The 15,949-nt window shown below is 32.5% G+C and overlaps 3 protein-coding genes across 4 annotated transcripts; 2 read left to right on the forward strand and 1 right to left on the reverse strand.

Annotated features, from left to right (window-relative positions):
* LOC109348357 (expansin-A14-like) lies at positions 1–2,386 on the forward strand. The gene is made up of 3 exons (XM_019588756.1): positions 1–236; positions 929–1,241; positions 1,857–2,386. Exons 1-3 carry the CDS (start codon positions 77–79, stop codon positions 2,161–2,163), a joined length of 780 nt encoding a protein of 259 aa, XP_019444301.1. The 5' UTR covers positions 1–76; the 3' UTR covers positions 2,164–2,386.
* On the forward strand, positions 6,542–14,326 carry LOC109348358 (phosphatidylinositol 4-phosphate 5-kinase 9-like). The gene is made up of 9 exons (XM_019588757.1): positions 6,542–6,645; positions 7,459–8,752; positions 9,349–9,516; positions 10,160–10,325; positions 11,104–11,214; positions 11,478–11,665; positions 12,186–12,343; positions 13,125–13,293; positions 13,782–14,326. Exons 2-9 carry the CDS (start codon positions 7,569–7,571, stop codon positions 14,056–14,058), a joined length of 2,421 nt encoding a protein of 806 aa, XP_019444302.1. The 5' UTR covers positions 6,542–6,645; positions 7,459–7,568; the 3' UTR covers positions 14,059–14,326.
* Positions 14,841–15,949, reverse strand: LOC109348359 (zinc finger protein ZAT5). Of its 2 annotated transcripts, XM_019588759.1 has the most exons (2): positions 15,242–15,949; positions 14,841–15,208 (listed from the first exon to the last, which is right to left on the reverse strand). In XM_019588759.1, exons 1-2 carry the CDS (start codon positions 15,719–15,721, stop codon positions 14,867–14,869), a joined length of 822 nt encoding a protein of 273 aa, XP_019444304.1. In that variant the 5' UTR covers positions 15,722–15,949; the 3' UTR covers positions 14,841–14,866. The 2 variants fall into 2 exon arrangements, with proteins under 2 accessions (XP_019444304.1, XP_019444303.1); XM_019588758.1 differs by having other exon boundaries at positions 14,841–15,948.

The raw sequence follows: 15,949 nt of genomic DNA on the forward strand, positions 1-15,949 counted from the left end.
GTTAAGACACCAAGGTAGGAGAAAATATAGATCACAAACACTAAACCCTCAAAGATCTCATAAAACAAAACTTGCAATGGCATTCAATTTTGGAGTCCTTATAACCTCATCATTGTTCTTCCTTATTGCATTTCAAATTCATGTTGTCCATGCAAGCCGTCCATGCAAAGGACGTAACTTAGCATCATGGAAGAAAGCTTATGCCACTTTCTACGAAGGAAGCTCTACGACATATGGTATGAGATATACTTAATGTTAATCAATGAACTACACTATCAAAATATCATTTAGTCCATTATTGTTTGTTAATATATATATAAAAATTGATGTATGGTTGTTATAGCTTATACAAATGTTTCAAGTTCAATCCTTTCATAACTTTATTGTGTTAAAAGTTGGGTAAGGGTTTTGACATTTTTTCTGATCTAGTCTAGGGTATGCATACCCTAGAATAAGTTTATTGTGATGTCTCCATATAGGGATTTGTTTCAAGATTTCCTTTCTTCAAAATGAAAAATGTTTCCTTGAAGGACTATATAATAATTTTTAAGATTGTTTTTACAAATCGAAACAACAAGGTAAAATCTAAGTATTAACATAAAGTACAATATCTTAAATATGACTTATATTTAATTTTTTGTAAAGATAATCATTTGAGTTCATTTTGCGAATAGGAATATAGTTCATTTATTTTTTTGAATTCTTGGAGCATTCTCAACGTTCACTTTTCTTTGTTCTCTTATTCTTTTGTCGATTGGCTGAGACACCCTTCAAATTGTCTATCTTTTTGCTAATTATAGGGTTAATGTGAATAGGAGTACCACTTGTTCTCCTAATTATTTTATCTCTTGTTTAATAAAGATTTCATTTCCGATCAAAAAAAATATACACATATTGGTTTGTTCATAAGAATGAGTTGTGATTGTAGGAGGAGGATGTGGGTATGAGGATGTTGTTAAACAAGGTTATGGTCTAGACACAACAGCATTGAGCACAGTTATGTTCAATGAAGGTAAGACATGTGGTGCATGTTTTGAGATCAAATGTAGCATTTCAAAGTGGTGTAAGACAAGAGATACTATAACTGTGACTGCAACAAACTTTTGTCCTCCAAATTTTGAACAAGATAGCAACAATGGAGGATGGTGCAATCCACCTAGACACCACTTTGATTTAGCAATACCAGCATTTCTCAAAATTGCTGAGTACAAAGCTGGCATTGTCCCTATCCACTATCGCAGGTCACAATCACATGCATATATCTATCTCATATATACCTTAGTTATTGTTTTCTTTAAATTTATTTCCATAGCTACATGTTCTTGAAAATCTTTTTGCTACTTGGTATGATTTAGTTTCAATAAGTGTTTTACATTCATGCATAAAAAGTTTATCAACTAAGTTAATGGACACATTCATGCTTCATCATATATATGAATTTTGTTAATTTTATTTCTACATTTGTTTTTAAATCCCAACTTTTACACCTTAAATTTTCATACAAGGAAAAGGAAAAGTAGGTAAATGTAGGTTTTTCTCCTTTTTTTTATAAGGAATATGATATATTCCTGAATTTTTCCAATATCTATTTTCATGGAATAAAATTTGTTATCTCACTTTGTGTCACTCTTATATATCCTTCACATTTTTTATAAAATGAAATTATAAATTTATTGAATATATAAATCAAATTTCAAATCTTATTTTCTTCACCAATCAAAATGAATAACAAATGAAGTCATTCTTAAACCTTCAGATAGCCCAAATAGGGTTGGATGAAAGATCAAATATGAAATAATATATATATATATATATATGTTAATGTGGTAGGTGGTTGATTTAATATATATTTGCAGGGTAACATGCGAAAGGGAAGGTGGCATTAGATTCACAATAAGTGGGAATCCATACTTTTATCTAGTGTCTGTGTCTAATGTTGGAGGATCTGGAGAAGTTGTAGGAGTTCAAGTGAAGGGTGACCAAACCCCATGGACAAATATGGATAGAAATTGGGGTCAAAATTGGGACACTAGTGCCAATTTACAAGGACAAACATTGAGCTTTAAGGTGAAATTAAGTGATGGAAGTTATTCAACATCATCAAATGTTTTCCCAGAAAATTGGCAGTTTGGTCAAACCTATCTAGGTAGAAACTTTCCTTAAATAAATTAATGGTTTTTTCAAGTAGGAATTTCCATTTTTGGTGTTTTAATTTCTTTTTCAAGTAATAAGTAGATCGAGCAAGGTTAATTTGATTAACCAATATGTGGTAGGACTAAATTTGAGTTAGGTACTTAGTCCTTGATTGTTTCTTTTTCAATGATCTAGAATTTTGTAAATATTAATTTCTTTATTCTATTGGAATAAATATTTTATTTTCATTTAATATAGTTTGTTTTTTATTTTCTTATAAGCTTCCATGTATCATTGGTTAATTATCAAACACCTATTATTCGGTGTTTTAATTTTATTGTACATATCATATTTAGAGGTACTTAATTATCTAGTGCCTAATAAGGATCCTCATCTTTAAGTAAAAAATAAATAAATAAGCAAAAGACTATTTATTTTGAGGGGAACTTTACCGAACAATTCCTCACAATCCAATGGTAGAAATACCCATCTAAAACCAAAGAGGTACCTAAAAAATTCAGTCTAATACTTTAGTTTTATTCTTATTTATAATTTATTTGGTAAGCTAAATTTTATAATATCCAAAACAAAAAAGAGCACTAAAGTTAAATAAAGACAATTATTAAACGATGAAAAATGGGGCATGCAGCTGGCAGTAGGTTGCCACCATATCAATTTTATTATATATATATTTCCACATTATTCAACTTGTAATAAAAATATGAAAGAAACAAATATTATTTCAAATTAGTCACACAAAAATGAAGAAAAATATATATGAGAGTGTCGAGAGAGTAAAACAATTGCTGATATTTTCTTGTGTGATCCCACTTTATGATGGAGAGTGTGTGTCATGTCATTGGATCAAGTAAAAATAATGTTAATTAGTATTATAATGATTCTCAAACAAAGCATGTAGAACTTATAATGCATGCATGGTGTTGCTAAAATATATTATCTTCATACTTACCTTTCATACATCATAATCATAATAATAGTAATAATAATAACACATGTTAGATCAATAAGACGACAAAAAAGTTAAGAGTTCGAATCATGTGAGCGACACTTGACACTTGTTGGGAGGACAACTACACACCCTAAAATGGATTAAGTTCTTTACCCAAAAAGATAAAGGAGTACTCTTAATAATACAAAAATAATAATAATAAGTAAAAGCATATAAAAGATGGAATGAGAAGTAAAGAATTGAGAGAAATAATAATGGACAGCTAAATCTTATATATTTAATTTCTTATTGACAATACTTCTGTATAGAAAGACGATTACGTTTACTTCTCACCGTACAATATACGTATTCATTCACTACGTAACAAAGCAACAAAATTAATGAATTTAGCCACAAATTCGATTAAGATTTCTTTAGTTTTACCCAGAGTTTTTTTTATTATAAAGAAAAACGACTAATTCTAAGTGTAAAAAACAAAATTGCTTAATTTAATGTAGATGTCTTTCTCTTTCTTTAAACTAAATCAAAACTATCCTACAAATGCCTTTGCTTATCTTAGAATATATATATAACCAGATACATTCAGAAAGTTGAAGGGTTCTTTTTGGCATACTCAATCCTCAAATGCTTGAAAAGATTTATTAATTTGTGTGGTCTTCGTTTTAAAACGTTATGTGTATATGGTTCAATATTAAAGTTTGATGCATTGCTTACCTGCAAATACCATACCTTAATAACAGCTTTTTAATTTATTAATCTCTTTCCCTCATATGCCTAAGTTGTTCCCTAAAAGCCGCTGGCATGGAAATCTTAGGATCACATGTTTCTAACGGTGTTTCAATCCTTGTTCCAAATCAATCATATATTAGTATGTTGATAAAATACAAATTTTAAAAACAAAATGTAATAACTCTAATTAATCTGGGGCATAGAATAAAAAGATATTTAATCTCATTTCAGCATGTAAATAGTAGTGGACCATGCTATTCAGGAATTGGATTCTCTACGATCCAACAAAATTAAAATTGTAGTGGGGACTGCCACTAACAAAATAAAATATTCAGCTTAATTTTTAAGGTTTAAAGTAAGAGTATAATATATATACTTTATCGATGTAATATCATTCATCATTTATTTATATTATTATTTTTGAAAGAATTAATAATTAGGGTGATATATGATACAATAATAGTATATAAAACTTATATATTGTTTATACATATTTGTTTTAATCTTAGAATAATAAGTTTAAAAGGCTTAGATTCTCCTAAAGTTGTTTTGAATTACAAAATATCTTGATCCAATTCCCAAGTCCGAAAATAAAAAACGATAACGGAGTTGATGTTACCGCAATAGATTTTGAAATAAATATTTGGTTCGGTTCCTTGAAAATGAAGAGACATAAACTAATAAAATACAAATTAAGTGTAGAGACGAAAATTAATTTTATTAATTAGGTATATTATATGACTTTATTATCTATGCAACTCAAAAGAAGATTTATACATCTCATATGAATTTGTGGATGACTTAAACGGTCATTATATTCATTTGGTGTAGTAGTATAACTTATCACTATATCTCCAAAATCGATAGTTCAATTTTTATGAGCTACACTTGTTGAAGAGGGGTAGTCACAAATCCAAAAATATATATTTCCTTATAAAAAACAATGACCATCATCAATTATTTATAGATGTTTATAGTAAGTGTACATAGATACTAGACTCTAAATAGTAAGGAATAAATGAGTATGGTTTGGTGGGACAATGATCCTCTCCATTACAATTGATTATTTTTACATATATTTTTAATGATAAAAATATAATTTTATAATAAATAAAATGATGAAATAATCATTATATATTAGCTTTTGTATATTATTGTACGATATTTATCTCTTCTTTAACGGAGAAGATTCTTACTCGGTTCGATGAGTGTGACTCTCCATCTAACGGAACGTAGGACCAAACCCGCCACTTTCGAACGGTGTGTCTTATACGGAGCATGGGACCAGTTCCACCCCACAAACTTAGCTACCTACATTTTTAAAATAATACAATAATAATAAAAATATATATATTAACTATTTTGTCATAGAAAATAACATATATTAAAAGTCTAAACTCGCATTGGACATATACAGTTTTGTTTTTGTATAAGGCTTGTATATATAGCTTCTTCACATGATTTGGTAGATAAGGCCCCTAATCACTTAATTAATGATTTTAAAACTAAAACTACAAATTAATTATTTTTACCTATTTTATACTCTTTTTAAGCTTTGCATGGATATAATAAACTAGTATCAACAAGATGTTGTTCTAGTAGTGTAAGACTCAACTAGATCTTTAGAATGACTAAAAATTTAATGATTCAATTCTTTAAACCAATATTTGTTAGGAGGGACAATCACATACCCTAAAAGAATTAGTTCCTTACCTTAAGAAAATGTAAGGAAATACATTTAATAATACCAAAACTAATGTTGGTAAGTTCCACATAGTAAAAACATTGAAATAACATTATAGAATCTATACCCATGCAATACAACTCAAGAGAATTTCATACTTCAAAATGATGTTGATCAATGACATGAAAAAAAGTTATCAATGGGAAATTAAGTATAAACATTTCTCTAATAATTAATACATATATCACTTCTGAACGATTGTTTATTATTTAATTTCTTAATCCCTTAGTGATTTCTTAGTAATGACCATAGTGATAAATTATATGAATAAAATATTTTGAGCAAATTAAAGGAGACCACTAATAAGATTGAGTTAGGGACACTAAGTCAACAATTATTTTTAAATTTAAACTTGGGACACTATGCTTTGGCATTTTATGCCTGTTTGGGAATAATGATACTATGAGAAGAATGATAATTAACTAATGTTATCACCTGCTACAATTTTTAAAATATTTTTTTACTATGAAATGAAGCAAGGACTTTATTGTAAGAAATTAAAAAAAATGAATATTATTGTTGTAACTTGTAAGTGATACTACACTAAGGAAAGACACTATAGGAAGGTCAAATTGAGTGTTCAGATTTAGTTTATATTAACTATTATTATTCATTTTACTCCTTTGTATAGTTGTTCATTCTTAATATATATTAGGATTCATTGTTTCATTCCCAACAAAATTAAGCTTATATTTTTTTGTATTGTCAATAATATTTCATTATTTTCTATTAAGGAATTAATATTTTTTATTTTCTATTAAGGAATTAATATTTTTTAAGTATGTAACAAGTCTCCTAATAAATGTCATCTTAAGAAATTGAGTCATTAATCTCAACTTTAAGATGAGGTTAGAATTTTACACTAGGAGATCAACGCGATTTTGATTTAATCATATTTGAATAAAGGGGGCACCCACCCTTTCCTCTATTCTGATTTGTGAGACAAATGTATTGGACAGGGAGGGTATGATAACTGTGAAACACAAACAAGGTTGAGAGTGTGTTGAACTATAACATGAATCAAAGTTTTCATTATTTCTTCTGAATCTCTCTCTTTCAACTTTAAAAGGTTCTCTTTCATCATTTCTCTTTAACTATGCATTAGTTTAAGCACTTTCATTTTGTTCTTTGTATTTGCCATTTCTCTTACTATTATTCATCTTCTCTTAATTATTACTTAACAAATCCTCAACCATACAATTGGAAAGAGTTTGGATCCTTTGGGCATGTGGTCCTGAGTTTGATCCCTTTATTCATACGACAAACAACAACAACAACAACCAAGCCTTAACCACCAGGTGGGGTTGGCCATCCCTGAATTTGTGTGTATAGGGCGGCAAAGTGCACGAGGCTCGTACTTAGTAGGATACGAGAAGGGTAGATATGCACGGTCTTACCCGAAGCAGAGAAGCTTCCCGAATTTACGTGTATGAAAAAAATACTATTAGAAGGGGTCCTGATCAGGCCCCTAATAATAATTGAAGATTTATCTTTTAAATCATTGCTGCTCCTACAGGGCTAGTATGAGAAAAGAATATTGTAAAAAAAATTGATCTTTTATCCTTGAATAAAATGTTATGTTACACTGCTTTTAGTTTTGTGTTTAATTGCTTTTTGTTCTTCAGATTAAGACTAAAAACTAAGATTGTATGTTGTGGCCAACTTATTTTTGGGCTAATTTGTGGTATGTCAAATCTAGGTGAAGAAAATTGTGTATTTAGTGATTGTGCTTTATTAGTTACATTCTTTATTTATATACCATAATAATCCCTTTTGGTCTTGGTAATCTCTGATTTCTTCTTCGCAATTTTGAATGGATAGAGTGTATAATTGTCTTACTTGAGAGATCATATGTTTCTAATTATTTAATATTCTGAATCAGGAAGGAGAGTTTCACATAAGATTTCCTATATGCAAACCTTCTTCTCCTGTAGCTGTTGAGAAATTCGGATACTTGAAATTCTATAAAGATCTTCCTTTTGGTCATTGTGCATGTCTGGCACTGTGACCATAGTTGATAATTTCGATGGAGGGGCACTTTCTTCTGCAGAGAGAACACAATCTCTTGATGCCAATTGTAATATAGACCACTTATCTATATTGACTAATGGTGAAGCCGATCATTCCTCTGAAATTGTCGGCTTTAGGGTCGGAGAGCTCTTACTTTCTAATGGAGAGTCATATTCCGGGTCCCTTCTTGGCAATATTCCTGAAGGCCAGGGTACGTATGTGTGGTCTGACGGAGGTGTATATGAAGGTGAGTGGAGACGGGGGGAGAGAAATGGGATCGGAAAAATGCGATGGCATTCTGGAGCAATGTATGAGGGTGAATTCTCTGGTGGTTATATCCATGGTACGGGAACATATATTGGCTCAGATAAAACCTATAAAGGTCGGTGGCGATTGAATCTTAAACATGGTCTTGGTTATCAAGTTTATCGCAATGGTGATAACTTTGAAGGTTCTTGGATACAAGGAACACCAGAGGGGCCTGGAAAGTATACCTGGGCCAATGGGAATGTATACTTGGGGAATATGAGAGGTGGGACAATGTCGGGAAAAGGAACTCTCACATGGATAACGGGGGACTCGTTTGAAGGAAGCTGGTTAAATGGCACGATGCATGGCTTAGGAGTGTATACTTGGAGTGATGGAGGCTGCTACGTTGGGACTTGGACGGCTGGTCTAAAAGACGGAAAAGGAACCTTTTATCCACGAGGTAACCGCCTTCCAACCGTGCAAGAAATTTACCTCAGTGCCTTGCGTAAAAGGGGGCTATTGCCAGACTTGAGAAAGCAGAAACAGGTGGGAGATGTCATAATTGGTCAGAGCCAGGGGCCTCCTCAGTCTAATAGAAGAAATGTTTCTCTCGAAAGGCGTTGGAGTCTTGAGGTATCTATTGAGAAAGTGATCGGGCATGATTCAGCATTCGGTTTAACAGAACCTGGACCTGAAAACGGAGATAAAGAGGTTAATTCAAAGATCCCAATTTTGGAACGAGAGTACATGCAAGGTGTATTAATAAGTGAGCTAGTGTTAGATAATATGTTTTCATCAACTTCTAGAACGGCAAGACGACTTCAAAGAAAACTGAAAGAGATAAAAAGACCTGGAGAAGCAATCATTAAAGGTCATCGGAGTTATGATCTGATGCTCAGTTTGCAGCTTGGAATAAGGTAAATGCCAATTTTGACTTGTAGCACACTTGAACTGTTCAGTTGTTATAATTTTTTTACAATGTAATATGATTTTTCTCTGCAAGTATATATCAGCATGCTTTTATGTTGATTCCAACTTACATGCTAACATTCAAGATGCTTTTGTGCTGGAAGCTCATAACAAAATCATTAAATCACAATTAATATTTTGATATGGTTGATGGTTCTATTCATTAATTATTCTAAAGGTTGTGTTCCTTTTCCTTTATTGGAATTTTCTTTTGTTCTTCCTCTGGACCAACAATAGAGAGTTGAGATCTGAGGATATACGGTTACAATAGAATTTAGGAATCACATACAAACTGTTAGATTTTTCAGCTCCATCCACTAAATATATGCTTCATGGGTCCATTTCACAACTTTTACAGCGGAGCATAGATAGGTTATCATGTTTTCTTACTCCAACTTTTTTCTTGCTAATGCAAACCCATGTTAGATTGCTCCGGGTGTTGGTTAGGTAATGCTTTCCCCAAAGTTGAAACTACAAGATTCAAATCCATGACATTGTATGTATTGTTCGCTTATAATTTAGACATGACCCTCAATGTGGTTAGGTATACTGTGGGCAAGATTACACCTGTACAGGGACGAGAAGTTCGAACATCAGATTTTGGTGCAAAAGCAAGCTTTTGGATGGATTTTCCCAAAGAAGGATCTCAATTGACACCTACTCATCAATCAGAGGATTTTAAATGGAAAGACTACTGCCCAATGGTGTTCAGGTTGGTAGTCAAAACTAAGGGTTATTTGTTTCTTTCATGTGACCTTTAGATCATTTATATACTTAGGCATGCATGTAAAGCTATACTAGTTCTTTTCAGTAACTCCGGCTCTAGAGTTAAGTAGTTGTTGCTGAATCTTGCATGATAAATTCTACACACATCCATTACCAATTATAATGCCTTGATAGCATGAATCGAAGCATGCAAAAATTCCTTAATATTTTAATTGTGTGGTTTTATTCAAACCACATGGATTGCATGCTGAATCCCCACTTCAACAACATGAATACCTCAAAACATTATGTTGATGTGTAAACTTTCATTATTCTGGAATATCAATCTGAGCATATCAAACAGTTGTTGAGTTGTGCTTTTACTTGTATAGGATATTTTTCATTTACCCATGCTATGAAAGTTCATAATTTTTTTCTGTATAAGGTCATAATCGTGCATTCTTATTCTTCATGATTATGAACGAAAAGAGGAGGGAAAGAAAAGAGAAAATTGCTTGCTATTATGGAAGTTTACTTTTCATGCTTTACTATTGTGAATGTATGCATGTGATGGTACAATAATTACAGTTCTTTCTCTTTCTTCCTTTTCATATGTTTGTTAGATATGACCTTCTTTAGAATCATTGCAGAAATTTAAGAGATATGTTCAAGATTGATGCTGCTGACTACATGATGTCCATTTGTGGAAATGATGCTCTAAGGGAACTGTCTTCCCCAGGGAAAAGTGGCAGTGTCTTTTTCCTGTCTCAGGATGATCGTTTCATGATCAAGACACTGCGAAGATCTGAAGTCAAGGTGTGTTGAAGTTTCAGTTTTGACCAATAGATAGTTGAACATTGACATTCATGGGCATTCTGCATCGAATAACATTTTGTATTTTCATAACATTTGTCATGTTTCAGGTTAATCTCTCTTTGCTTATGTTCGAGTGGACTTTAATTTATTGTATACATTCTGTGTACTGTACTCTACTATCCCCTTGTGGCTTGTAAGTTTTTTGCCATAATTGAAATGCAAAAAATGTGGATTTGCAGAATATGCTATAGAAGAGTCATGACAAGTGTAATTGTTTAAATTATAGACAATCTATATCATCACGCTTATATGGCAAGTGGTGAATTTCCTTTATAGTATTTTTTTGTATTTTATGTATGTCGGATAAACCTAGTGAAGTTGTTTGTGCCCCTTCACTCGGGAGCAGTTATTGTTGGTTTTGTTCAAAGGTTTCTATAGAAACAAGGAGGCGGCCTCTCTGTAGTGCCCTTCTCATTTCTGTCTTAAGGGTGTTTACATTTCTGATATGAAAAACTAGACAGTTTTGCTTCATTCTTGAATTTTTTTTCCCGTTTCTATGATGTTTGAACTTTTTAGTTTAGGAGGATATTGTATTGTCCCCCAAAATCTGATTTCACTCTCTCTGGAAAAACATTTTTCAGTTCACTGTAAGAAAAAGGATATTCGACTATTAGCTAATAATACTCACTGAAGCAACTTGGGGTAAATACGTTTGGTAATGATATCGTAGTATTTACCTGTTACTTTCTACTTCCACTGACCAAAATTTGACATGTAGGTTCTTCTAAGAATGCTTCCAGACTATCATCATCATGTGAAGTCTTATGAAAATACACTCATCACAAAGTTTTTTGGCCTGCACAGGATTAAACCTTCAAGTGGTCAAAAGGTAATGCTCATATCGTATTACTGTATTTTCAGTGCCCGAGTCATTTTATGTATCAATTCTGGATTGCATGACTTGCATCTAGTATTCTCAATCTAAAATATTGAGTATGAAAAGCATGACTAAGCAAATTTACAACTTCACACACTGGAGTCTATCATAACTTGCATCGTTCATGCAAAATGACTTGATAATTGAAAGTTGATACTACACATTTCCTTTTAAATAGGACGATAATATTTGTATGTAAATATTCTGTCTTGCAGTTTCGCTTTGTTGTAATGGGAAATATGTTCTGCACAGAATTAAGGATCCATCGCAGATTTGATTTAAAAGGTTCGTCCCTTGGACGGTCATCAGACAAGATAGAAATTGATGAGAATACCACTCTTAAAGATTTGGATCTAAACTACAGCTTCTACTTGGAACCATCTTGGCGGGAGTCTTTATTAAAGTAAGTGGTAGTTTCAAAAGAATCTTGTTTATTCTTGCATTTGGGGTTCTTTTATCTGATAAAAGAATGAAATTCATTAGAAGGATTATGAAGAAAAGGAAGATAAGATATTCTCCTTAGACTACGTAACAAAGAACAGCAGGTGAAGAGATACAAATGTGCATATTTTTTATTTAGTACGTTAAAGTGGCTGAAGCCGTAGACCATCTTTGAATATGTATCTGTATGCACTGAATATCTAAATTTACTTTAAGGCAATACTTTTTTTCGCCCCATGTCCCCCGAAATATGATGAGAATATTAAGAATTCTGACTGCCAAACTTTTGTCTGATGAACTTCTTAATCCCAATTTTTTTATGATACATGGTTCTCCATGCAAAAAAGTATAAGGAGGTATTAATTGGCATAATATTTTAATTCTTAAAATGGCACCATGCTTAAATATAAATTCTATTTTTCTAATGCATATATGTTAACTGCAATCATTTAATGTTTCCTCTTACTCATACTTTTTAACAGGCAGATTGAAATAGACAGCAAGTTTTTGGAAGCACAGCACATCATGGATTACAGCCTTCTTCTAGGTGTTCATTATCGAGCTCCCCAGCATCTACGTCCTCTCACGTCATACAACCATCGAATAAATGGGGATGGATTACCGATTCTTGCCGAGGAAGGTGGGCATCAGATCCTATTTAGTAAAGCTAATGATTTATAGTTGACTATTAAGTGATTGTTGCTTATTTTTGGTAAGCACTTACAATTAAATAGAGGCCTCTTATTTAAAAGTTTGCATGCATCAAAGTATGAAATCTATCACTTGGAAGCAGAGATAATGCCATGCCCCCTAACTATCGATGTGATCATCAGATGATATAAGCTCTTCTATTTTAGTTATTAGGCATTGAGGATGATGAAATCTATGAGCAATATCTGTGACTTTCATTTTTTCACATCACGATATGGGTTATGTCGGAAGGGGAGGTTCTAAGAGAGAGAACCTAGCCTGTCAGGATGTGTAAGTAAATGATATTGATGCTTAGTAAAGCTGAAGGCTATGTTGTACTAGGTGCAACACAACACTACACTTGTGGTTTACTATAAGTTACCATTGAGTATTAACAATGTACACATTATTTATTTTTAACCCCCGCCGATTTCGGTGTTGATAGTTGTGACATAAAAAAGGCATGATATGACTCTTTTTTTACAAGTCATTATCCGGGGTTATTTTATAAAGTGATAGCTTATCTAGAATTCTGTTCAATATGCACTCTGATTTTCTTTTTTCTAATTTTTTCCCATTTTAAATCTGAACAAGAACATTTATTTGCCTTAGGGGTCGAGTTATTTCACTACTACCTGAATATGTTCTCGTCTATTACTTATATTCTTTCTTTTTCTAGTAGAACCATAAATATGGAACTGATTTTTTTATTTGCTAATGATCATTAATAGACCCTCTGGAGGATGAAGTACTGAACTATCCACAAGGCCTTGTTCTGGTTCCTCGAGGAGGAGATGATGATAATAGTGTTGTTCTCGGACCTCATGTGAGGGGTAGTCGGTTGCGAGCTTCATCTGCTGGCGATGAGGAGGTGGATCTACTTCTACCTGGTACAGCAAGGTGTGGTTTCTTGATGATGTTGATGATCTTATTATTAGTTCTTTAGAAGTTCATCATGATGCACATGCTATCCTATTAGTATGTATGATCAATGCATTTTATATGTTAAAAAGGTTGTAGTTTAAAATTCACAATCACTTGTATCCCATAAGATACAATGAAAGTGAATATATGATTATGATGTGCTTTGCCCACATAAATGAGACATTGCCATTCTTAACCTTTCCTAGCCTCTTCTTGGTCACTGGAATCTTGGTGCATCCTAAAAGTTCATTATATTCATATATCAATTATTGTGTTTACTTATATGCTAGAATGAATGTGAACTCCCACATTATAGCTACAAGCTAAGATTGGAGCTATCTACATAAAGACCATATATTCTAATAATTTAGGTATTTCATTTATGATTTTAATGATTAAAATTGTTCCTTCACATTTTCTCCATACTAAGGTTTTGTATCCTTTCTTTATAATGTGTTAAACAGACTCCAAATTCAGCTCGGTGTGAACATGCCGTCGAGGGCAGAGCTGATTCCAGGTAAACAGGAAAAGGAAATGTTGCATGAGGTGTACGACGTCGTACTGTACCTAGGTATCATCGACATATTGCAAGACTACAACATGACTAAGAGGATTGAGCATGCATATAAATCTCTTCAGTTTGATTCTTTGTCTATCTCCGTTGTAGACCCGACATTCTACTCACATCGATTCCTGGAATTTATTCAGAAAGTGTTTCCACCAAATGCAACTTCAGGTTAAAGTTTTGGAGACTAAATTTAGCCACAGATAGTTTATTCAGAAAGTGTGAACATGGGTAACCTTTTATGGCATGTTCCACAATTTCTATTTGGTATGATATAGCCATATGTGCACCTTGTGAAGCAAGTGTCATCTGATATTTGTAAATAATCTGAGGCAGATTACTCAAATCAATACTTTGAATTTTTAATCATTTGGTGGATAAAATAGGTTTCTTTGTCTCTTTTTGTGGTCATGAGTTTATCTCATTGTGCTTTGTTTGCCTCTAGTGACTTAGATTTTATATACAATTGCAGCTGTAGACTGTTTCAATTTTATCATCCATGTGATATGATACGATACGATGCAATAACAACAACCAAACTTTAATCTTACAACATAAGATCAGCTACGTGGATCAGACGACGTTTTCATCATCCATGTAAGATGATACAACACATAAATAATGTACACAAAATCACAAAGCACAAGAAGGAATTTCATTCCAAAGTAGTTTGCTGTTAAATATTTGAATCACTTGTTTACACCTTTATGATTTATCTCTCTTATCTATGTGAAATAGAGAATATCTATTTGTTGGTAACAATATAATAAAAATAAGATATGATATGAGTAGAATTTTAAAATAAGACTTTTAAAATTTTAAAAATCAATGAATATATAAAACAACAATAAAAATGAAAGAAATTGTGACAAGATTCAAATTTGATTGTGTGCTATATTGATGAATGGAAAGAATCAACAAACAATTGATTTGTATACAAGGTTAAATGAAAGAATAATTAAAGAAGATCAATGTTGAGTTACTTTAGTAATGACAATTCACCAAAGAAGTTGCATTGAAAACAATAACTTTTTCTTTGGGCTTAAATGGCAACTTGGGTTCTCTTTGATCATCCTCAGGTGCAGGAAGATTCAAGTCCAACTTCAAAACATGTCTAGGTCTTTTGACCTCTATAGATTCATTAGGGCTATCACCAACACCAATATTATTTGCACCACTCATAGAATAATTAGTTGTTGTTGTAGAAGAAGTAGTGTTCAAAATAGTTCTATGCCTTCTCATATGACCCCCTAAGGCTTGCCCAGATGTGTATTCAGCCCCACAAATGGAACACTCATGAACTTTATTAGATTTTGTAATACTAGTCTTAGTTGTAGGGTTTGTGCCATACAAAACTACCCTATTATTTGGTATTTGCAAGGTTAGGGTTGTAGGGTCATAATTATCATCATCATCACCACCATTCACAAAACTAGTAACTACTCCTTGCTTTTGATCTTGTGCAATATTTGCCTTAGGTTTCTTGTGGCTCACACTATGGCCACCAAGGGCTTGGAATGAAGGGAAGCATCGGTTACAAGTCTTGCACTCGTAAACATATAACCCTATCTTCTTGCTAACGTTTTTGTTGTTATGATCAGGTGTTGTCGTATGATATGGCTCAGAGACTTTTTGTGTTTGATGATTATGTCGACCCTGAGCCAAGAGAATCAAACAATTCGCCAAGTCTTCCTCTTCTTCCGAATTGTTGGTCCAAGATGTTGAAGACATGGTTAACCTAATCGGGGATGGCAGTCTTTGACGCTTCGTACGCTTGCCCTTGAACTTGATCATTTGCATGTGATCGAGATCATGTTGTTGTTCCTCTTGGACATGCATGTTGTTGTTCAAATTCTATATACGTGAAGTGATCACTAATAACAAGAAAAAATGTTATTAAGAGAGAAATAGAAAGAAGGGTGAGAGGTTATAAGGAAATAAATAATAAGAAGCAAAGGAAGATAGTGGGAGTTAATATATATATAATGGTGGGTGTGAGAAGGGTTTCAACTTTGAAGTATAACCCCTAATAGTAACGTGTTTTGGGTATGTCATAGTTGGATTTCC

This window comes from Lupinus angustifolius, chromosome LG05 (assembly GCF_001865875.1).
Source record: "Lupinus angustifolius cultivar Tanjil chromosome LG05, LupAngTanjil_v1.0, whole genome shotgun sequence".
Classification (NCBI taxonomy): domain Eukaryota; kingdom Viridiplantae; phylum Streptophyta; class Magnoliopsida; order Fabales; family Fabaceae; genus Lupinus; species Lupinus angustifolius.

What these genes read in the sequence shown, in the direction of transcription:
- LOC109348358 (XM_019588757.1), top strand. Translation starts at nt 7,569, where the DNA reads ATGTCTGGCACTGTGACCATAGTTGATAATTTCGATGGAGGGGCACTT. An exon ending in TGCGAAGATCTGAAGTCAAG is followed by an intron (nt 10,326 to 11,103) that starts GTGTGTTGAAGT and finishes TTTGACATGTAG; the next exon opens with GTTCTTCTAAGAATGCTTCC. An exon ending in ACCGATTCTTGCCGAGGAAG is followed by an intron (nt 12,344 to 13,124) that starts GTGGGCATCAGA and finishes GATCATTAATAG; the next exon opens with ACCCTCTGGAGGATGAAGTA.
- LOC109348357 (XM_019588756.1), top strand. Translation starts at nt 77, where the DNA reads ATGGCATTCAATTTTGGAGTCCTTATAACCTCATCATTGTTCTTCCTT. An exon ending in AGGAAGCTCTACGACATATG is followed by an intron (nt 237 to 928) that starts GTATGAGATATA and finishes TTGTGATTGTAG; the next exon opens with GAGGAGGATGTGGGTATGAG. An exon ending in GTCCCTATCCACTATCGCAG is followed by an intron (nt 1,242 to 1,856) that starts GTCACAATCACA and finishes ATATATTTGCAG; the next exon opens with GGTAACATGCGAAAGGGAAG.
- LOC109348359 (XM_019588758.1), bottom strand. Translation starts at nt 15,721, where the DNA reads ATGCATGTCCAAGAGGAACAACAACATGATCTCGATCACATGCAAATG.